A 24,514-nucleotide genomic window follows, 5' to 3' on the forward strand; every position below is an offset into this window, starting at 1 on the left:
CAGGAGCAGCTTTCAGTGTCTGCAGTAAGCAGGAAGAAGATGATGTCGTGGCATATAAGTCTAAATGCAGTACACAGTTCAAGGGGAGTTAGGAAACAGTGGGGCTAGAGGGGTAAGCTGCAGCTAGAGGATAAAGAGCCTCATGAAGCAACGCTGATGAGTTTGGACTTTATCCCTAGGGCAGAAGGGAGCCATTGAAGTATTCCAAACAGGGGAGTGATGATAAGAAAGTCATGCAAGCTGCACTGTGGAAGATAGAGAAAGGAACCAGTTCAGAGAATACAGCTGCACCCCAAACAGGAGGTGTACGTGGCATGAACTAAGGCAGTAGAAGCGCAGATAGAGAGAAGTGAGTGGATTCAAGAGCTACTTAAAAGAGACACCTGACAGGACTTTGTGCTGGGGAAAGAGGAGGGAGAAAAAAGCCCAGATTTCCAACTTGGGTAGCTGAGTAGATGAGGCTACCGTTCTGTGAGAGACGAAGCCCAGGAGTGGGTTTGGGAATGGGGAAAGGTAATGCATTCTGTTTGGGACATGTTTGTTGAGGAGCAGATAAATAATTTAGGTAGGAGTGGTCTGTGATTGGTTTTTACACAGGTGCAGAGGTCAGGAGAGAGGTGTGGGCTGGAAATCCTGAGCACAGTGCACTGAGGGGAAAATGCTTCAGGTCTAATGATCACATGCAACCTCTTTCTGACCAACTTGCATTTGAGGCTGGCTATCATTGACCTTACTTGAGCCTCCAAACAGAGCTACCTAGGGCTCATTTTCAGAGGTATTATTAAGTTTTAGCCTTCCAGACTCTTGCTACTCAGTGTGGTCCCTGGACTAGCTGCATTGGCATCACCTGGGAGCTTGTTAGAATCTCAGGCCTCACCCCAGCCCTACTGAATCAGAATCTGCATTTAAAGAAGATTCCCAGGTGATTTGGATGCACGTTAAAGTTTGAGAAGCACCCTGTTCTATTTTTTTTAATTTTATTGTGGTATAGTTGATTTACAATGCTGCATTAATTTCTGCTGTACAGCAGTGATTCAGTTATACATTTACATATTCTTTTTCATATTCTTTACCATCATGGTTTATCACAAGTTATTGAATATAGTTCCCTGTGCTATGCAGTAGGACCTTGTTGTTTATCCATTCTATATATACTAGTTTGTGTCGGCTAATCCCAAACTCCCAATCCTTCCCTCCCCCATCCCCCCTCCCCCAAGGCAACCACAAGTCTGTTCTCTGTGTCTTTGAATCTGTTTCTGTTTCATAGATAGGTTCATTGGTGTCATATTTTAGAACCCACATATAAGTGATATATGCTATTTGTCTTTCTCTTTCTGAATTACTTCACTTGGTATGATAATCTATAGGTACCTCATTGTAGTTTTGATTTGTATTTCTCTAATAATTAGCAGTGATGAGCATCTTTTCATGAGAAGCACTCTGTTCTAGACCAAGGGGTCAATTTGGGACACTTCCTTTCATGTCATCTCATCACATTCTTTGGTACCATGTTTTTAAAATGCTGAGAGTATAGAATCCTTCTAAGCTGTGATGGTTTTTATATAATTGAGGCAGTTTTTGTCTTTGGCTGTACCACACAGCATGTGGGATCTTAGTTCCCTAACCAGGGATTGAACCCGTGCCCCCTGCAGTGGAATTGCAGAGTCTTAACAACTGGACCATCAGGGAAGTCTTTGTTGGTTATTTTTAAATTATATATACATTGCACTGCCCAGAAATAAGACAGTTGAAGACAATTTTCAATCATCAAAATTGGGTTAAATGCATATTTGGTATTTTTTACATTGAAATCTCATACTGAAGAGATGATGACTAATGGTTAGCTGACAATGGATGTAAATAAAAATGAATTCCACTCACCAAAAATTATCAGGGCAACAAAAGGTAGTTACAAGTTTCACTCGAAGGCAGAGTCATGCTTACTCATAGAGAAACAACAGGAAAGAGCAGCTGCAAGAAATTCCTTGATTTAAAAAAAGCCGACCACCCACCCTGACCCCTGTACCCTCTAAAATGCTTTGAAAATAAGCCATTCAATGACCAGATTCTTCTCAGCCAGCCAGCCATCACAGTAAATATGCCCCCATGCCCATCTTGTAAAATCAGGTATGAATTCCTGTAAGGTTTGTTTTCCTCCAGGCCATTTTACTTTCTTTAGGTGCCGTCTAAATTGTTAATGACTTAAAATCTAAATCAGAACTACTATTTCCATAGTGGGAGCTATAGAACTCTTTCCAAGCATATGGGTTAAAAGAACATCAAAATATACAAACAGCTCATGAAGCTCAATATCAATAAAACAAACAACCCAATCAAAAAATGGGTGGAAGATCTAAATAGACATTTCTCCAAAGAAGACATACAGATGGCCAACCAACACATGAAAAGATGCTCAACATCACTAATTATTAGAGAAATGCAAATCAAAACTACACTGAGGTATTATTACCTCACACCAGTCAGAATGGCCAACATCAAAAAAATCTACAAACAATAAATGCTGGAGAGGGTGTGGAGAAAAGGGAACCCTCCTGCCCTGTTGGTGGGAATGTAAATTGATACAGCCACTGTGGAGAACAGTATGGAGGTTCCTTAAAACACTAAAAATAGAACTACCATATGACCCAGCAATCCCACTACTGGGCATATACCCTGAGAAAACCATAATTCAAAAAGAGTCATGTACCACAATGTTCACTGCAGCTCTATTTACAATAGCCAGGACATGGAAGCAACTTAAGTGTCCATCGACAGATGAATGGATAAAGAACATGTGGCACATATATACAGTGGAATATTACTCAGCCATAAAAAGGAACGAAACTGAGTTATTTGTAATGAGGTGGATGGACTTAGAGTCTGTCATACAGAGTGAAGCAAGTCAGAAAGAGGAAAACAAATACTGTATGCTAACACACATATATGGAATCTAAAAAAGCAGTACTGATGAACCTAGTGGGAGGTCAGGAATAAAGACACAGACATAGAGAACAGACTTGAGGACACAGCAGGGTAGGGGAAGCTGGGACGAAGTGAGAGAGTAGCACTGACATATATACACTACCAAATGTAAAACAGATAGCTAGTGAGAAGCTGCTGCATAGCACAGGGAAATCAGCTCGGTGCTTTGTGATGACCTAGAGGTGTGGGATAGGGAGAGTGGGAGGGAGATGCAAGAGGGAGGGGATATAGGGATATATGTATACATATAGCTGATTCATTTTGTTGTACAGCAGAAAGTAACACAACATTGTAAAGCAATTATAGTCCAATAAAGATATTAAAAAACAAAGAAAAACAAAAGGGCAACATGCACCCCAGTGTTCACTGAAGCACTATTTACAAAAGCCAGGACATGGAAGCAACATAAATGTCCATCAACAGATGAATGGATAAAGAAGAAGTGGTACATATGTACACAGTGGACTATTACTCAGCCATAAAAAAGAACAAAATTGGGTCATTTGTAGAGACATGGTTGGACCTAGAGACTGTCATACAGAGTAAAGTAAGTCAGAAAGAGAAAAACAAATATCATCTATTAACACATATATGTGGAATCTAGAAAAATGGTACAGATGAATCTGTTTGCAAGGCAGAAATAGAGACACAGGTGTAGAGAGCAAATGTATGGACACCAAGGAGGGAAAGCGGGGGTGGGATGAATTGGGAGATTGGGACTGACATTTGTGCACTGCCATGTGTAAAACAGATAGCTAGTGGGAACCTTCTGTATAGCGCAGGGAGCTCAACTTGGTGCTCTGCAGTGACCTAGATGGATGGGATCGGGGAGGAGTGGGAAGGAGGTCCAAGAGGGAGGGGATATATGTATACATGTAGCTGATTCACTTCATCATACAACAGAAACTGACACAACATTGTAAATCAACTATACCCCAATTTTTTAAAAAGTCAAAAAATTCATCCAGAAATATTTACTGAATATCAGCTATCTTCTAGGCATTATATTCATGATGATTAAAAAACAAAAGCAAAACCCTTATGCACACCATTCTTGGGTTGTTGTTGTTTAATTTGGGGAATGAGGGGTACAGAATGCAATAGAAAAATATGGAAAGTAATAAGGATAGTACTTAAAATTGACACAAATAAACACTTGAGTCAGCAGACTTAAAATTTTTTCTTCCAGTTTTATTGAGATATAACTGACACATAGCACTGTATAAATTTAAGGTGTACAGCATAATTATTTGATTTACATACATTAGAGACTATCACAATAAGTTTACTGAACATGCATCATCTCATAGATACTAAATTAAAGAAATAGAAATTTGTTTTCTTGTGATGAGAACTCTTAGAATTTACTCAAAAACTTTCATATATATTGTACAGCAGTGCTTATTATATTTATCGTGTTGTATATTACATCCTTAGTATTGTAACTGGAAATTTGTATATTTTGACTGCCTTCCTCTACTTCCCTCTCCCCTACACCCACCTCTGGTAACCACAAATTTTATCTATTTTTCTGAGTTTGTTTTTGAAGTATAACAACACTGTGTTCTTGGCACACAAGATAGGGATTTGATATTTCTATACATTTCAAGCTGATCACAATGATAAGTCGAGTTACCATCTGTCACCATTCAAAGATATTACATCATTATTGACTATATTCCCCACACTGTACATTTCATACCCATGACTCACTAATTTTATAACTGAAGTTTGTACGTCTTAACCTCCCTCACCTATATCTTTCCTCCCCCTACCCCACACCCCTCTGGCAACCACCTGTTTGTTCTCTGTATCTATTAGTCTGTTTCTGTTTGGTTTTGTTTTTTAGATTCCACAAATAAGTAAGACCATGCAGTACTTGACTTTCTCTTAGTTATTTCACTTAACATAATAACCTCTAGGTCCATCCATATTGTCACAAATGGCAAGATGTCATTCGTTTTCATGGCTGAGTAATATTCCATTGTGTATATATATATATATATATATATATATATATATATACACACACACACACACATATATATATATATATATATACCACATCTTCTTTATCCATTCATCTATTGATGGGCATTTAGGTTGCCTCCATATGTTGGCTAGTGTAAATAGTGTTGCAATGAACATAGAGGTGCATATATCTTTTCTAATTAGTGTTTTTGTTTTCTTTGGATAATACACTGGAGTGGAATTGTTGTATCATATGGTAGTTATAGTTTTAACTTTTTGAGGAACCTCCATACTGTTTTCCATAGTAGCTGCACCAATGTACATTCCCACCAACAGGGCACAAGGGTTCCCGTTTTTCCACATCCTGGCCAATGTTTATTATTTGTTGTCTTCTTGATGCAAGCCATTCTGAAAGGTGTGAGATGATATCTTATTGTGGTTTTGATTTGCATTTCCCTTTTCATAAGTGATGTTGAGCATCTTTTCATGTAGCTGTTGGCCATCTGTATGTCTTCTTTAGAAAATTTCTATTCAGATCCTCTGCCCATTTTTTAATCAGGTTTTATGTTTTTTGATGTTGAGTTGTATGAGTTCTTTGTATGTTTTGGATAGTAACCCCTTATCAAATACACTGCAAATATCAATTTCTTCTCCCATTCAGTAGGCAGCCTTTACATTTTGTTGATATTTTCCTTCACTGTGCCAAAAGCTTTTTAGTTTGATGTATTCCCATTTGTTTATCTTTGCTTTCGTTTCCCTTGCCTAAGCAGACAGATCCAAAAAAAATTACTAAGACTGACATCAAAGAGCATACTACCTATGTTTTCTTTGAGAGGCTTTATGGTTTCCAGTCTTAGGTTTAAGTCTTTAATCCATTTTGAATTTATTTTTGTGCATGGTGTGAGAGAGTAGTCCAGTTTGATTCTTTCCCATGTAGCTGTCCAGTTTTCCCACTTCTGTATGTTGAAGAAGCTGTCTTTTCTCCATTGTGTATTCTTCACTGCTTTGTCATAGATTATTTGCCCATATAAGAGTGGGTTCATTTCTGGGCTCTCTATTCTGTCCCATTGAACTGTGTGTCTGTTTTTGTGCCAGTACTATACTGTTTTGATTACCACAGCTTTGTAGTATAGTTGGACATCAGGTCACGTGATACCTCCACCTTTGTTCTTTCTCAAGATTGTTTTGCCTATTTGAGGTCTTTTTGTGTTTCCATACAAATTTAAGAATTATTTGTTCTAGTTCTGTGAAAAATGTCATTGGTATTTAGATAGGGATTGCACTGAATCTGTAGATTTCCTTAGGTAGTATAGTCATTTAAACAATACTGTCCAATTCATGAACACAGGATATCTTTCCATTTGTTTGTGTCATCTTCAATTTCTTTTATCATTGTCTTATAGTTTTACAAGTACAGGTCTTTTACCTCCTTAGATTTATTCCTTGGTATTTTATTCCTTTTGATGTGGTTGTAAATGGGATTGTTTCCTTAATTTCTCTAATAGTTCATTGTTAGTTATAGAAATGCAACAGATTTCTGTATATTAATTTTGTAACCTTCTACATTACTGAATTCACTGATGAGCTCTACTAGTTTTCTGGTAGCATCTTTAGGATTTTCTATGTTTAGTGTCACGTCATCTTTAAACAGTGACAATTTTACTTCTTCCTTTCAAGTTTGGATTTATTTTATTTTTCTGATTGCTGTGGCTAGGACTTCCAATACTACGTTGAATAAAAGTGGCGAGAGTGGACATCCTTGTGTTCTTCCTGATCTTAGAAGAAATGCGCTAAGCTTTTCACTATTGACTATGATGTTAGCTGTGGGCTTATCATATGGGCTTTATTGTGTTGAAGTATGTTCCTTCTAAACCCACTTTCTGGAGAGTTTTTTTTTTTATCATAAATGGATGTTGAATTTTATCAAAAGCTTTTTGGCATCTGTTGAGATGATCATATGATTTCATTCTTCAATTTGTTAATGTGGTGTATCATATTGATTGATTTGCAAATACTGAACCATCCTTGTATGCCTGGGATAAATCCCACTTGATCATGGTGTATGATCCTTTGAATGTATTGTTGAATTTGGTTTGCTAATATTTTGTTGAGGATTTTTGCATTTGTCCATCAATGATACTGGCCTGTAATTTTCTTTTTTGTGATCTCTTTATCTGGTTTTGATATCAGGGCAATGCTGGCCTTGTGGAATGAGTCTATGTTTCTTCCTCCTCAATTTTTTGGAATAGTTTGAAGAGGATACATGTTTCTCTTCTCTAAATGTTTGGTAGAATTCACCAAAGCCATCTGGCTCCAGGCTTTTGTTTGTTGGGAGGTGTTTTTTATTATTATTGGTTCATTTTTCATTACTGGTAATCAGTCTATTCACATTTGCTATTTCTTCCTGATTCAGTCTTGCAAGATTGTACATTTCTAGAAATTTGTACATTTCTTCTAGGTCATCCATTTCATTGGTGTATAATTGTTCATATAATTTCTTATGATCCTTTGTATTTCTGTGGTATCAGTTGTTTCTTCTTTTTCACTTCTGATTTTATTGATTTGGGCCCTCTTTTTATCTTTGCAAAGAACCAGCTCTCGGTTTCATTGATCTTTATTATTGTTTTATTAGTCTCCATTTATTTATGCTCTGATATATATGATCTTTTTCCTTCTAACTTCGGGTTTTGTTTGTGCTTCTTTTTCTAATTCCTTTAGGTGTAATGTTGGGGTTTTTTTTTTTGAGTTGTTTCTTGTTTCCTGAGGTAGGCTTGTATGGCTAAAATTTCCTTCTTAGAACTGCTTTTGTTGCATCCCACAGACTTTGGATCTTTGTGTTTTGTTTTTGTCTGTCTCTAGGTATTTTTTTATTTCTTCTTATTTCCTCAGTGATCCATTGGTTGCTTAACAGAATGTTAGTCTCCACATGTTTGTGTTTTTTGAAGTTTTTTCTTGTAGCTGATTTCTAGTCTCATATATTGTATTTGGAAAAGATGCTTGATATGATTTCAGTTATCTTAAATTTACTGAGACTTGTTTTGTGGCATAATGTGATCTATCCTGTAGAATGTTCCATGTACATCTTAAAGAATGTTTATCTGCTGCTTTTGGATGGAAGGTATATGTGTGTGTGTGTGTGTGTGTGTGTGTGTGTGTGTGTGTGTGTGTGTGTCTCCATTTGGTTTAATGTATCATATTTTTTTAAGGAAAAATGTTTTTTATTGAAATGGGTAATTGGAACTGGGAAAGAAATGTGGGGATATTTACCTGTTTCTTTCATACATAGAGTGTGTTTGTGATTTGCAGTGTCTGAATTAAGGTTTCATTAAGATCTCACTTTCATCAAGAATAGGTTCATCTGAAGAAAAACCAGCCAACCAAAAGGAAAACCCTTAAATCACAAGATACCATTGCCAAAGTCAAAGAGCATATGTGAAGTACATATTCTCTAGTCAAGCTGATCCATGCTGTTCTTTTTTTATTGTTTGCCACTTTATTATGCTTCTCTGATATTACATTTTTATAAATTGAAGGTTTGTGGCAACTCTGAGTTGAGTAAGACTATTGCCACCATTTTCCCAACAGCATCCCCTCACTTAGTGTCTCAGAGTCACATTTTGGTACTTCTCACAATATTATAAGCTTTTTCATTACTACTAAATTATGGTGATCTGTGATCAGTGATCTTTTTTTAGAGCTCTTATACTTATTTTTTTAATTTTTATTTTATATTGGAGTAGATTTACAATGTTGTGTTTCAGGTGTACAGCAAGGTGATTTAGTTATACATATACATATATCCATTCTTTTTCAGATTCTGTTCCCATATAGGTTATTACAGAATATTGAGGAGAGTTCCCTGTGCTATACAGTAGGTCCTTGTTGATTATCTATTTTATTTATAGTAGTGTCTATATGTTAATCCCAACTTCCTAATTTATCCCTTCCCCCCACCTTCTGCCTTTGGTAACCATAAGTTTGTTTTCTAACTCTGTGAGTCTGTTTCTGTTTTGTAAATAAGTTCATTTGTATGTTTTTTATATTCCACATATAAGTGATGTCATATGATATTTGTCTTTGTCTGACTTACTGTACTTAGTATGATAATCTCTATGTCCATCCATGTTGCTGCAAATGGCATTATTTCATTCTTTTTATGGCTGAGTAATATTCCATTGTATATTTATATATACCACATCTTCTTTATCCATTCATCTGTCGATGGACATTTAGTTTGCTTCCACGTCTTGGCTATGGTAAATAGTACTGCAATGAATATTGGGGTGGCTCTATCTTTTTGGAGTATGGTTTTCTCCAGATATATGCCCAGGAGTGGGATTGCAGGATAATATGGTAGCTCTCTCTTTAGTTTTTAAGGAACCTCCCTACTGTTCTCCATAGTGGCTGCACCAACTTACATTCCCACCAACAGTGTAAGGGGGTTCCCTTTTTTCCACACCCTCTCCAGCATTTACTGTTTGTAGACTTTCTGACAATGGCCATTCTGACTGGTGTGAGGTGATACCTCATTATAGTTTTGATTTGCATTTCTCTAGTAATTAGTGATGTTGAACATCTTTTCACGTGTTTTTTTGCCATCTGCATGTCTTCTTTGGAGAAATGTCTATTTAGATCTGCCCATTTTTTGATTGGGTTTTTTGTTCTTTTGATAGTGAGCTGCATGAGCTGTTTGTATATTTTGGAGATAATCCTTTGTCGATTGCTTCATTTGCAAGTATTTTTTCCCATTCTGTGAGTTGTCTTTTTGTTTATAGTCTTCTTGGTGGTTCAAAAGCTTTTAAGTTTAATTAGGTCCCATTTGTTTATTTTTATTTTTATTTTTCTTACTCTAGGGGGTGAATCCAAACAGATATTGCTGCAATTTATGTCAAAGAGTGTTCTGCCTGTGTTTTCCTCTAAGAGTTTTATAGTATCTGGTCTTAAAACCATTTTGTGTATATTTTTGTGTATGGTTTTAGTACATTCTCTAACTTCATTCTTTTACATGTAGCTGTCCCGTTTTCCCAGCACCAAGTACTGAAGATACAGTCTTGTCTCCACTGTATATTCTTGCCTCCTTTGTTATAGATTAATTGACATTAGGTGTGTGAGCTGTTTCTGGGCTGTATATCCTGTTACATTTCTATTTCTGGGCTGTATATCCTGTTACATTTATCTATATTTCTGTCTTTTTGCCAGTGCCATACTGTTTTGATTACTGTAGCTTTATAGTATAGCCTGAAGTTAGGGGGCCTGATTCCTCCTGCTCTGTTTTTCTTTCTCAAGATTGCTTTGCCTATCTGGGGTCTTTTGTGTTTCCATACAAATTTTAAGTTTTTTGTTCTAGATCTGCAAAAACTGCCATTGGTCATTTGATAGGGATTGAATTAAATCTGTAGATTACCTTGGGTGGTATAATCACTTTGACAATATTGATTCTTCAATCCAAGAACATGGTATCTTTCCATCTGTTTATTTCGTCTTTTTTTTTTTCATAAAAGTATCTTACAGTTTTCATAGTACAAGTCTTTTGCCCCCTTAGGTAGGTTTATTCCTAGGTATTTTATTTTTTATGCAATAGAAAATGGGATTGTTTCCTTAATTTCTCTTTCTGATCTTTCTTTATGTATTTAAATGTAACAGATTTCTGTGTCTTAATTTTGGTTTTTGTTGTTTTATTTTTTTACAACTTTATTGGAGTATAATTGCTTTACAATGGTATTAGTTTCTGCTTTATAACAAAGTGAATCAGTTATACATATACATATGTTCACATATCTCTTCCCTCTTGCATCTCCCTCCCTCCCACCCTCCCTATCCCACCCCTCCAGGTGGTCACAAAGCACCGAGCTGATCTCCCTGTGCTATGCAGTTGCTTCCCACTAGCTATCTACCTTATGTTTGGTAGTGTATATATATCCATGCCTCTCTCTCGCTTTGTCACAGCTTACCCTTCCCCCTCCCCATATCCTCAAGTCCATTCTCTAGTAGGTCTGTGTCTTTATTCCTGTCTTACTCCTAGGTTCTTCGTGACATTTTTTTTCCTTAAATTCCATATATCTGTGTTAGCATACAGTATTTGTCTTTCTCTTTCTGACTTACTTCACTCTGTATGACAGACTCTAGGTCTATCCACCTCATTACAAATAGCTCAATTTTGTTTTTTTTTTATGGCTGAGGAATATTCCATTGTATATATGTGCCACATCTTCTTTATCCATTCATCTGATGATGGACACTTAGGTTGTTTCCATCTCCGGGCTATTGTAAATAGAGCTGCAGTGAACATTTTGGTACATGACTCTTTTTGAATTATGGTTTTCTCAGGGTATATGCCCAGTAGTGGGATTGCTGGGTCATGTGGCAAACAAACTACTATTTGTAGTTTTTTAAGGAACCGCCATACTGTTCTCCATAGTGGCTGTACCAATTCACATTCCCACCAGCAGTGTAAGAGGGTTCCCTTTTCTCCACACCCTCTCCAGCATTTATTGTTTCTAGATTTTTTCATGATGGCCATTCTGACTGGTATGAGATGATATCTCATTGTAGTTTTGATTTGCATTTCCCTAATGATTAGTGATGTTGAGCATTCTTTCATGTGTTTGTTGGCAGTCTGTATATCTTCTTTGGAGAAATGTCTATTTAGGTCTTCTGCCCATTTTTGGATTGGGTTGTTTGTTTTTTTTTGTTACTGAGCTGCATGAGCTGCTTGTAAATTTTGGAGATTAATCCTTTGTCAGTTGCTTCGTTTGCAAATATTTTCTCCCATTCTGACAGTTAATTTTGTATCCTGCAACTTTACTGAATTCATGGATGAGCTCTAGTAATGTTCTGGTAACATCTTTAGGATTTTCTATGTATAGTATTATGTCATCTGCAGGCAGTGACAGTTTTACTTCTTCTTTGCCAATTTGAATTCCTTTTATTTATTTTTCTTTTCTGATTGCTGTGGCTAGGACTTCCAAAACCATGTTGAATAAAAGTGGTGAGAGTGGACATCCTTGTCTTGTTCCTGATCTTAGAGGAAATGCCTTAAGGTTTTCACCATCGAATATGTTGTTAGCTGTGGGTTTGTCATATATGGCCTTTATTATGTTGAGGTATGTTCCCTCTATGCCCACTTTCCAGAGAGCTTTTTTAATCATAAATGGTTTTGAATGTTTTCAAAAGCTTTTTCTGCATCTATTGAGATAATCATGGTTTTTATTGTTCACTTTTTTAATGTGGTGTATCACACTGATTGATTTGTGGATATTGAAAAATCCTTGCATCCCTGGGATCAATCCAACTTGATCATGGTGTATGATCCTTTTAATATATTGTTGGATTCAGTTTGCTAGTATTTTGTTGAGGATTTTTGCATCTTTGTTTATTGGTGGTATTGGCCTGTAATTATTTTTTTGGGGGGTATCTGTCTGGTTTTGGTATCAGGGCGATGGTGACCTCATAGAATGAGTTTGGAAGTGTTCCTTCCTCTAAAATTTTTAAAAATAATTTTAGAAGGATAGGTGTCAACTTTTCTCTAAATGGGTAGGGCCAGGTCTTGGCATCAAAATGGGGGCCTACAGGACAACTCACACCAATGAGTACTCCCCAGTACCTTTGCCACCAGTGTCCTTGTCCCCACAGTGAGCCACAGCCACCCCCCCTACCTCTCCAGGAGACCCTCCAAGCCCAGCAGGTAGGTCTGGCCCAGGTGCCTATGAAGTCACTGCTTTTTCCCCTGGGTCCTGGTGCACACGAGACTTTGTGCACACCATCCAAGAGGAGTTTGTTTCCCCCAGTCCTGTGAAGTTCCTGCGATCAAGCCACACTGGGCTTCAAAGCCAAATGCCCTGGGGGCTCCTTCTCCCAATTCCAAACCCCCAAACTGGGAAGCCTGACATGGGGCTCAGAACTCTCACTCCTATGCGAGAACCTCTGTGACATAATTATTTTCCAGTTTGTGGGTCACCCACCCAGCAGGTTTGAGATTTGATTGTATCACAGATGCACCCCTTCTACCAACTCATTGTGGGTGGCTTCTTCTTTGTTTTGGAAGTAGAATATCTTTTTTGGTAGGTTTCAGTCTTTTTTGTTGATGGTTCACAGTTGTGATTTTGGTGTTTTCTTAAGAGGAGGTGAGCTCAGGTTCTTCTACTCCACCATTTGTCCTTGGACCCTGTTCCAGTCTGTGTTAATGTGGTCCGTGAACCAGTAGCATCAGCTTCCTCTGGGAGCTTGTTTAATGTACCATTTAAGGCCAGTGTTTCCTTATTGATTTTCTTTCTGGCTGATCTGCTCACTGATGTATGCATGGTGTGAAATTCCCCTACTATTATTGAGTTACTGTCAATTTCTCCCTTTATGTCTGTTAATATTTGCTTTATGTATTTAGGTGCTCCCTATGTTGGATGAATATATATTTACCTTTGTTATATCTTCTTCTTGGATTGATTTCTTGATCATTGTATAATGTTCTTTGTCTCTTGTTACAATCTTTGTTTTAAGGTCTATTTTGTCTGATACCTCTATTGCTACCATGGCTTTCTTTTCACTTCTATTTTCATGGAATACCTCTTGCCATCCCCTCACTTTCAGTCTGTGTCTTTAGATCTGAAGTGAGTCTCTTATAGGCATACAGGTTTTGTATTTGTATCCCTTCAGCCACTCTATGTCTTTTAATTGGAGCATTTAGTTCATTTATATTTAAAGTAATTATTGATACATATGTACTTATTGCAATTTTTAATTGTTTTTGTAGTTCTTTTTTGTTCATTTCTTTTCTTCACTTCTTTTGTGATTTGTTGACTATCTTTAGTGTTATATTTGGATTTCTTTCTCTTTTTTGTGTATCTATGATAGATTTTTGGTTTGTGGTTACCATGAGGTTTATATATAGCCATATATATATAATTATTTTAAGTTGCTGATCTCTAAGTTCAAATGCATTTTAACAACCCTGCATTTTTACTCCCCTCGCCCATGTTTACTGTTTTTGACATATTTTATATGTTTTTGTTTTGTATATCCCTTAACTACTTATCGTGGATATGGATGATTTTGCTACTTTTGCCTTTTAATCTTTCTACTAGCTTTATACATGGTTGATTTATTACCTTTATTGCATATTTGTCTTTGCCACTTAAATTTTCCTTTTATAATTTTCATGTTTCTAACTGTGGCATTTTGTTTTTCACTTAGAGAAGTTCCTTTTAGCATTTCTTGTAAAGCTGGTTTGGTGGTGCTGAATTTTTTTAGCTTTTGCTTGTCTGTAAAACTTTTGATCTCTCTATCAAATCTAAATGAAAGCTTTGCCAGGTAGAGTATTTTTTCCCCTTTCATCACTTGAAATATATCATGCCCTTCTGGCTTGCAGAGTTTCTGCTGAAGAGTCAACTGATAGCCATATGGGAGATTTTTTCTACTCGTTGCTTTTCCCTTGCTGATTTTTTTATTTTTATTTTTATTGGGGTATAGTTGATTTACAGTGTTGTATTAGTTTCAGGTGTACAGCAAACTGAATCTGTTATACATATACATATATCCACTCTTTCTTAGATTCTTTTCCCATATAGGCCATTACAGAGTATTGAGTAGAGTTCCCTGTGCTATACAGTAGGTCCTTATTAGTTATCTATTTTATATGTAGTAGTGTGTATGTGTCAATCCCAATCTTCCTATTTATCTCTCCCCCCCGACATACCCCCCCAGTAACCATAAGTTTATTTTCTACATCTGTAACTCTATTTTTGTTTTGGTTTTGTTTTTTTAAGATTTCTTTATTCTTTATCTTATTTTTGGTTGCATCAGATCTTAGTTGCAGCCTGCGGGATCTTCATTGAGGCATGCGGGATTTTTGTTGTGGTGCGCAGGCTTCTCTCTAGTTGTGGTGTGGTTTTCTCTCTCTAGTTGTGGCACGCAGGCTCCAGGGCATGTGGGCTCTCTAGTTTGTGGCACACAGGCTCTCTAGTTGAGGCACGCAAGCTCAGTAGTTGTGGCGCATGGGCTTAGTTGCCCCATGGCATGTGGGATCTTAGTTCCCTGACCAGGGATCAAATCTGTGTCCCGTGCATTGTAAGGTGTATTCTTTACCACTGGACCACCAGGGAAGTCCCAAACTCTATTTCTGTTTTGTAGATAAGTTCACTTGTAGCCTTTTTTAGATTCCACATATGAGTGATATCATATGATATTTGTCTTTGTCTGACTTTCTTCACTCAATATGACAATCTCTAGGTCCATTCATGTTGCTGCAAATGGCATTATTTTTTCTTTTTTATGGCTGAGTAATATTCCACTGTATATATGTACCACATCTTCTTTATCCATTCGTCTGTTGATGGACATTTAGGTTGCTTCCATGTCCTGGCTATTGTAAATAGTGCTGCAGTGAACATTGTGGTGCATGTATCTTTTCTCCAGATAGATGCCCAGTAGTGGGATTCCTGGGTTGTATGGTAGTTCTATATTTAGTTTTTTAAGGAACCTCCATACTGTTCTCCATAGGGGCTGTACCAGTTTACATTCCCACCAACAATATAGGAGGGTTCCCTTTTTTCTCCACACCCTCTCCAGCATCCCTTGCTGATTTTAATTTTCTCCCTTTATCTTTAATTTTTGCCATTTTAATTACATTGTGTCTTGGTATGATCATCTTTGGATTCCTGTTTTGGGTTCTTTGCTTCCTGGTCCTGGTTGTCTATTTCCTATCCCAGGTTAGGGCAGTTTTTAGCTATTATATCATCAAATATGTCCTCTTCCCATTTATCTCTCTGTTCTCCATCTGGGAGCCATATAATGTGAATGTTAGTACATTTGATGTTATATCACAGAGGTTTCTGAATTGCCCTCATTTTTTAAATTCTTTTTTTCTGTTCAACTTCAGTTGTTTCCACTACTCTGCTTTCCAGTTCACTGATCCATTCCTCTGTATCATCTAATATACTATTTAATCCTTTTAGTGTATTTTTTATTTCAGTTTTTCTATTCTTTAGCTCTGTTTCTTTCTCTTTGTTAATCTTCTTACTGTATTCACCCATTTTTCTCCCCAGTTCTTTGAGTATCTTTACAATCATTACCTTGAACTCTTTATTGGATAGGTTGCCAATCTTCAGTTCAGTTAGTTCTTCTGGGGTTTTATTTTATTCCTTCATTTGAGATCTATTCCCCTGTTGCCTCATTTTCCCTAATTTGCTGTTTTTATTTTGATGTATTTGGCAGGTTGATTATGTTTTCTCACCCCGGAGAAGTGGCCTTTTGTAGGAGACATCCTGTGTGTCCCAGCAGCATACTCCCCTCTGGTCACCAGAGCTATATGCTATAGGGGTGCCCCCTACATGGGCTGCATGGGTCCTTCTTTTTGTGATGAGCTGACTACTGGTGGGTAGTCTGGTAGGTGTGGCTGGCTTCCTATTAGGTTGGCGTGAGGCTCTGCCTTGTGTGGAGACTGCTAGTTGGTGGGGCAGGGCAGGGCATGAGATAGCTGGCTGCAGAGTCCCGGGATTCCCCTGGGTAGTCCTGGCTGGCTTGTAGGCAGAGCTGGGTTCTGGAGTGGGTGACTGCAGAGCCGGTTCCTGACATGGCTGGCTGTGAGTTTCAGGGTGTCCCAAAGCTGGTGCTGGCCTGCTGGTGAGAGATACAAGGTGTCTCGGAGCTGGTGTCACCCCACTGGTAGGTGGGGCCAGATCCTGGGACTACTGGCTGAGGGACTCAAGGTGTCTCAGAGCAGATGTTAGCCTGCTGATGGTCAGGCCCAGGGGGTACTGACATGGCAAGCTGCAGTAGTCCTGGGGCTTGTGTCTACCCACTGGTGGGTGAAACTTGGTCTTCAGACTTCTGGCTGCAGGGCCCTGAGGGTCCTGGAGCTGGTGTCTGCCCACTGGTGGATGGAGCCAGAGTCTCTGGCTCCAGGGCCCGGGAGACCTGAGGCTAGTCTCAGCACACACAGGGCTGGGCCCTAGGCCCTCTGGTGGACAGGGCCAGGTCCCAAAGCAGCTCAAGGGGTTTTAAGGCAGCAGGGCTGCTGGTGGGTGGGACTGTGTCTCCACCCAGCTAGTTGCTCGGCTTGAGGCATCCCAGTACTGGTGCTGACAGACTGGTGGGTGGAGCCTGGTCCTAGTGTTGGAGGGAGGATTCCAAAATGGTGCTTGCCAGCACCAGTGTCCTCGTGGTAGAACGAGCTTCCCAAAACAGCTGTCACCAGTGTCTGTTCCCCAGGGTGAGCTCTAGTTGCCTCTTGTCTCTGCAGGAGCCTCTCCAGGATCAGCAGGTGGGTCTGACCCAGGCTCCTTTCAAATTACTGCTTCTGCGCTGGGTCCTGTAAGATTTTGTGTGTGCCCTTTAGGAGTGGAGTCTCTATTCCCCATAGCCCCTGGATCTCCTGATTAAGCCCTACTGACCTTTACGCTAAATGTTCTGGGGGCTCATATTCTCAGTGCAGGACCACTGGGCTTGGGAGCATGATGTGGAGCTCAAGGCCCTCGCTCGTGGAGAACCTCTGTAATTATTCTCCCATTTGTGGTTCACCCACCCAGGGGTATGGGTCCTGACTATACCACATCTCCATCCCTCCTACCTGTCGTGTTGTGGTTCCTTCTTTATATTTTTAGTCGTAGAAGAGCTTTTCTTCCAGTCTTCCAATCTTTCGCATCAATAGTTGCTCTGTAAATAGTTGTAATTTTGGTGTGCCTGTGGGCAGAGGTGAGCTTAGCATCTTCCTACTGAAAGATAGATATTCTTCCAGTTGAACAGAACTTTCATTTATTCAGCAAATATTACTGATCACAAGATATGTCTCAGGCAAGTACTAAAAACTGAGGACACAGAAATGAGTCTGACACATTCCCTGGCCTCATGAAACCCAGTCTTACAGACACTGTATTTGCCAACAACATTGAAATTATTTTCCAACTTTTGTGGGCAAAATATTATTCCTTCAAGACAGCAGAGGAACAAGCTTATGACTGTCCCTTTACATTTCCAAGTATGATTTCTATTAAACAGGAGGCATAGGCAAATTGGGATGTCCTCTCTAAGTTGCCCCCAATTATAAGCATTGTGTGCTTCAGCTGGGATCCAGTTGGCTGATGAACACAGCAGCCTTCATTGTTTCACAATAATAACGAGAACTGGTGCAATTAAGCCCTGCTTGCCGTGATGTTGGGCTCCCAGTCATTGTCTAAATGAGCTGCTAAACATAGGTGTGGAACACAGGCTCGCAATATAGGTCACCGGTATCCTCCACTCTTCCTTCCAGTTTCTCACTTTTAAACAGGAGGATTCCAGGACTCACATGTTCCCAGGGCTCTGAGGACCGTTGAAAAGCTGGGCTCGTGATCCAGTGGTTCCCAAGATCAGGCAAGGACACCAGGCTTGGTTGAGCCTCTTTCAGTCACGTAGATGTTGACCTGACAAGTGGGGGCCCTTGGTTGAACAAATGAAGAACAAATGAAGCTGCTCTGGTCAGGGAAGACCTGTCCATGTGGGCCCCTCCTTCCCCATAACCAGCACAAAAGATTCATTTTCTTGGTGGCAGTGCTTTAGAGGCACTGAGGCAGCATTCAGATTCCAGCACCACCATCTGTGTTCCAGCTATGAGACACTGGGCCAGTTATTAAGCCTCTGTGGAACTTCAGTATTAAAGGCAGAACAATAGGTATAAGTAAATTTATATGAAGATCAAATGAGATAGTATATGCCAAGCACATTGCCTAGTGTGTGGTAAGTGCTTAAGAAATTGTATCTGTGTTGTTAAAACAACAGAAATTTAGGCTCACAGTTCTGGAGGCAAGAAGTCCAAAAACCACGGTTCTTGGTAGGGCCATGCTCTCTGTCTCTTAGCTTCTGGTAGTCACCGGCTTTCCTTGGCTTGTAGCTGCATAACTCCAATCTCGGCCCCCATCGTCACATGGCCATCTTCCTCTGTGTGTCTGTGTTGTCACATGGCTTTCTCTTTACTGCGTGTGTCTATCTCTTCTCTCTCTATAAGGACACAGTCATGTTAATTAAGTCATCTTAATTTACATCATAATTACATCTGCAAGGAAATATTTCCAAATAACGTCACATTCACAGGTACCAATGGTTATGACTTCAACTTTGGGGGAATACTTAAACTTTGGAGGATCCAATTCAACCCAGAACGAAGTTAAAGACTTTGGGGTCCTCTAAGAGGCCTTTTTAGAATGGTAGACACCCTAGAGAGAGGACACACTTCGGCCTTTAGCAGAAAAGGCTCAACGCCATTTACAGAACAGTTCAAGATAGAACATAGTGCCATGTTTGAGCAAATGTTAACAATAATAATACAAGTTTGGAGATTGGGACAGAAGGGATCCATGTGGTCCAACGTGGCCAAAAGAAGCTTTGTGGAGAGAAGGAATGGAAGCTAAGCTTTCATACTTCCTCTGTCTTCTTTTCTTATAGTAGCCCCATAGCACTCACATACTCATGGCAGGGAGAATGTGGGGCAAAGAGCTACCCAAGATGCACCTTCCCCGTCCACCATCCATAAGGAATTTAGGAGAGGCTGGCTAAGAAATCAGAGCAGCCCTATGATGCCTAGGCTTCCATGCTGGGCCCTGCCTCAATGCCAGAGGCCTAGGGAGGAAGCCCTGTCTTGTTCTGAACAGCAGCCTACACGATGCACAGCCCAAGCCCCATGGAGAACACCTGCTGCTCTGGTGGGCACGTGGGAGATGAAGAGCTCAGATTTCTATTCCACAGTAGGAATACTTGGGAGAAATATGTACTCTTTCTGAAATGTCAGGTCATGTACAGAAGTTTCCTGGGGGATTAGAGGGCACTGATTTTTATGAAATGTTTAGGAAGAGGCCTGAAGAAGAAAATAATCAGCAATGAAGAGGTTTTGGGTTCTAGGAGCGTTATATGTTACCTACTCCCAAGTGCACTTAACACTTGCAAACCAAATGGCATTCTGACAGCTAACAGAAGACATTTATTCATGAAAAAACAAGGCACAGTCAAGGAAATGATGAGTTCTGAGAAGAGAAAAAGCATTTTTTTGCCTTCATGACCTGAAGGTGAAAAATGCATAGAGAGGCAAAAATACTGTCACAGATTTGGGTAAAGAGAATACTACCACAATCTCTACTTTTACTGACAGTTCCATTTGCAAAGGATAGCAGCCTGTTTGGGGAAAAGCTTTTCTTTAGGACTGTTCAAATCTTTTCTGTAATGGAGAAAGAAGATCAACCAGAGCTCTGAGAGGCACTGAAGCAAAGTTTGAAACAATTTCACTTTATAAAAGAAAAATGTGTTATTGGGGCCTTACTGAATTCCTTTCAGACCAGGAGTACATGGGCCAGTGCAGTCTGAGTACCACCCATAGAATATGCAAGGGTGGTCCCTGAGAAATCTAGTCCAATTCCCTGTTTCATATATGAGGAAAGGAGGGCCAAAATAATTCAGTAACTTACTTGCCCAGAGTTAGGGTAGAACAAGGATTAGCACCCAAGTAACTGATTGTATCCTTACCCTGGGAATTATTTGTGCATGTCTTATGCCTTCATCTACATGGTACATTTCTGGAGGGCAGTGACCACATTTTATATATCTATATCCTTTGCTCAGGAAGCATTGGTTAGTTGGCTGACGGGGTGACTGCTTGGTGCTCTGGATGATATGATTGATAAAAAAAGCATGAGCTAGAGTCAAAACTGCCCATGTTCAGATCTGACTGTGCCATTTATCAGCTGGATAACATTGTGCAAGTTCTTAAACTTCTGTAGGCTTTACGTCTCCTTTTGTAAAATGGAAAGAACAGTTGTATTTACCTGATAGTTACTGCTGTAACTATGTGATGCAAGTAAATGAAGCGATGCAAGTAAAATATTGCATTCAACTATTGCATAACAATCCTGCATAACAAGCCACTTCTAAACTCAGTGCTTTAAAACTACAAGCGTGAATTTTTTGCTCAGCTCAAGTTCAGCTGATCTAGCTTGCCTGTGGTTGGCCTCGGCTGCAAGCTGTAGGTTGGGTCTAGGTCTGCTCCATGTGTCTCATCCTTCTTGGTCCAGTGGCTGCATGAGCCAGAGTCTTCTAACGGTGATGGCAGAAGCTCATCAGGGCAGCCTCATCCTCCCTCACATTCCAAGGCACTGCAGGGATCATGTCCACTAACATCCCATTGTCCAAAGCAAGTCAGAGGGCTGAACCCAAAGTCCAGGAGTGGGGAAGTATTCACCACCGGGTGGCCGTGGCAAGGGTGGGAATGTATAATATTGCTACACAGGAGTGAATGTCAGTGGATGTCAACCATTATGAATTGTTATGGAGCCTTTCTCAGTAGACACATAAAGTCTTCCATTAATAGAAGTCGCACTTATTCACTTACAAAAGGATAATCTTTGTTTTTTTCCCATTTTTTTTCTCCTCCCACAGATTTACTTTGCACCAAGGACAAGTTATCAGCCAGTTTCTGCCAGACACTAAAAACCATGAAGAAATGTTCTGTGCCCACCGTGAGGGCTCAGTGCTGCCTCTCATGTTCCCAGACACACATCGCCCACACCCAAAGGCCAAGAAAGCGACAGCCACTCAAAAACCCCAGAGCACCCTAAGTCCAGAAGAAAGCCACCCTCCACTACAGACTGCAGCAGCCTGCTGACCGTGACATGTTCTAGGCCCAGGGACCACTTCATTGCGGTTTTACTCTGTGTATTTCAGGTTCAACTTTGGCTCATAACTAAACAAAGCCCACTGTTCTTTAGCCACAAAACGTCCCTCATAGGAGACATGGGACTGCAATACTCACCGTTCCCTGATAGGCAGGTGAGGTATCCAGGAGAATCGGGCCTTTCGTGAGATCAGCTCGTGGGAAAGGGGCCAAGGTGGGCAAGTCTGTGAAATGATGTCTTTTGTTCCTCCCTTAAAGATAAAAACAGAGAGACCAGATTTTTTCCCAGACTACCTCAAGAGTATCAGGAAACAGAGCCACACTTATCCAGGGAACAAATAATCTTGTTAATTTACCTTGGTGAAATCACCCTTTTTTCTGTCTCCCTACTTGGGGCAGCTGCTGTTTAAAATGTCATGGGAGAGCTTTCAGGAACATTCTTGTAATTCATCCAGGCAGGGGACTGCTTTCTTCACCCCCTGTTCAACTGGGGCAGGAAGAGAAAGTGCTGGCTTCATCCTCAGTCTGTCCCTAATCCCTATGGACTCTTCATCTGGGCTGTTTGGGCTCCCATTCCTTCCTGGAGACACTAGAAAAAGAGGCCATGGGCAGGAACTGTAGGGCTTTAGTGAACCTAAGGGATTTAGGTTAGTTATACAGAAGACATTTCTGACTTAAGGATAATTTCTATGAAAACTCTTAAAAAGCAAATCAGCAGAAATCAATTTCTTGCTAGTATAAGGAAGAGAAGAACATGGGCTTTTCATTCTTCCCACTTCCCTGGCAAATACCCATTCCTTTGCAGAAGAGCAAATGAGTCTTCCTGTGCGGCTTTCCCTTCTCTAGCATATTCCCTGCCTGAGATTTCAGTTCAGGGTGAACGTCTTTTCACCACTAGGGGTTTACACACCACAACTGCTGTGGCCAGGTCCACAGCTGCAACCTGCCCCCACCCACCCTCAGGTTGGAAAATGCAGCTCTAGATTAAAATATTTCCAAGAACCAGGTAAATTGTATTAAGTATAGAGAAACTTAGTATAAACTTCTAGTATCGAGAAAAAAAACTTTTCAAAAGTGAGGTAAATCCGATCTATTCTCTAGCGCACCCAATAGTTACTTTTGAGGATCTGTTTTCTGGGGTGGCGGAGGGGGGGGGAACAGGTGAGTCAGGTAGTCCAAAAAAGTGAAATGAAAGTTGGAATGCTTATTCTGGATGTTCCCATCACCCATCAGGAGTCAAAGTAGGCTGTGGTCTCAGATTCAAGGTGAATTTCCTGGTTTGTAAGGGGAGGTATTTATATGAACTGAATGTGGAAAATGGGGGGTGTGGAGCCTCCAGGGGAAGAAGCCCTCAGAATCAGCTCTTGACAGAGGGGAAGGCAGGAGAGTGGGCTTCACATAATGGGCAGCGTGTCTTCAGTCTCACGCACAGGTACCGTTAACATTCACCATGGAGCACAGTATCCCATCTCTCCCTTGAATTATCTATCCATTCAGCAGAATGGAGCTATTGAAAAATGGTGCTAATATCTAGTTGGTGGAAGAACAAATATAAACATATAGATAGATGTACAAGTGGGCAAGTCCACATGCATCTTCTGTTAAATTTGTAATGGTGTTGCTGGCCAACGCCAGTTCTATTGCTTGTATACCAGAAGCTTAAATTTTTTATATTATGTGCTTTTTTTTCAAGCCATTACTGTGTATTATTCTGATAAATGCCTGTGGGAAATAAAACACTGGGGTTGGGATGAAATTTGAGATAGAGCAGAAACAGGAGGTGAGTAGAAATGTTTACCAAAACCAGGGAATTTATTTCTATATAATTATGTTCTTGTATTCTGTCTTTAAATATAAACATTGCTGGCCAGTGACAGTCTCTGGTGAAATAAGTTTTAGCAAGAAGATGCTTACATTGTCAGTGATGTGAGTAGAAAAGAACCTGATTTTTTCTAATGAGGCAGTTCTCAAAAACTGTCCCTGAAGTATAGTGTAGGCTTTCAGGGAGATTAATTTAGTAAGTTGGATGGATTTAACTTAACCTGGTACTCTGCTACCCTAGGATCATGCATGTCATCAGAGACCTGGATATGACCAGTCTTACAAAACTCAGGAACAAACTCCGATTCCTACTGACCTCAGCAAACTAAACTAGGCCAGATTTCCCAGTATGCAAAATGTTATTTATGACCCATGTGGCAAAGATGGTAGAAATGTAGGAAGGGTCTGTCCAGGTGCTCCATTCTAGGCCTTTCTCTAGTTTCTCAAAGGCAGAATATTGGCCCCTAACCCTGCATCATGGACATTCACTTCCTGTGTGGGGCTGTGTTGTAAGACAATTGGGTAGCAGCTGTCCCTCAGGACCCCAGAATCAAGACAGCACTTGCTACTAGAGTCATTTGACATGGTTGTTGCCTTGACAGTCACTCAGCTTTGGGTCATCAGGGTTTTGACAGGTCCCCGTGCTTGCAATAAGAGAGGGACCTCAGATTAACAGGGAGACTCTAAGGCAAGAACCTGAATGGTGTCTGACCATCCTTTTGGTGCTCATGGGGGCCAACATGAAGTAGCACTGTTGGTTTATTTCTCCCATGGCCTCCTTTCTTCCCACCTTGAACAAGCAACTGAGATGTACAGCAAGAGACACTGGATACACATCTACCGTGAATCAGAGAGGCCGCCACAGGGCCTGCCTGGTGCTTAAATACATGAAGGTTCTCAGACCCAATTTGGTTTACGTTGTCTCTCCCAGTGGTAGAGTTAGCTCTTCTCTGAAAAGGTGTGGGTTAATTTAATTCTTAAACATCGAAGCATAATTCAACACACCACAAGAAAACAATATTTTAAGAGACTAAATACTGAATATTTTTGTAAAACAGGAAATCATTTTGTGATACAAGCAATGGCCCCTTTGTAGGAATGACTTGTTTTAATATT

The 24,514-nt window shown here is 39.9% G+C and overlaps 1 protein-coding gene across 1 annotated transcript in view; it reads left to right on the forward strand.

The window, feature by feature from the left end:
* Window positions 1-21,521, forward strand: part of ADAMTS12 (ADAM metallopeptidase with thrombospondin type 1 motif 12) — a 409,046-nt gene extending 387,525 nt beyond the window's left edge. The window contains exon 24 of the mRNA XM_007466839.1: window positions 21,343-21,521. Within this exon, the coding sequence (XP_007466901.1) occupies window positions 21,343-21,521 (179 nt within the window). The remainder of the gene's footprint in view (window positions 1-21,342) is intronic.
* The last annotated feature ends 2,993 nt before the right edge of the window (window positions 21,522-24,514 follow it).

This window comes from Lipotes vexillifer, unplaced genomic scaffold, assembly GCF_000442215.2.
Source record: "Lipotes vexillifer unplaced genomic scaffold, Lipotes_vexillifer_v1.1 scaffold647, whole genome shotgun sequence".
In the NCBI taxonomy this organism is placed as follows: Eukaryota; Metazoa; Chordata; class Mammalia; order Artiodactyla; family Lipotidae; genus Lipotes; species Lipotes vexillifer.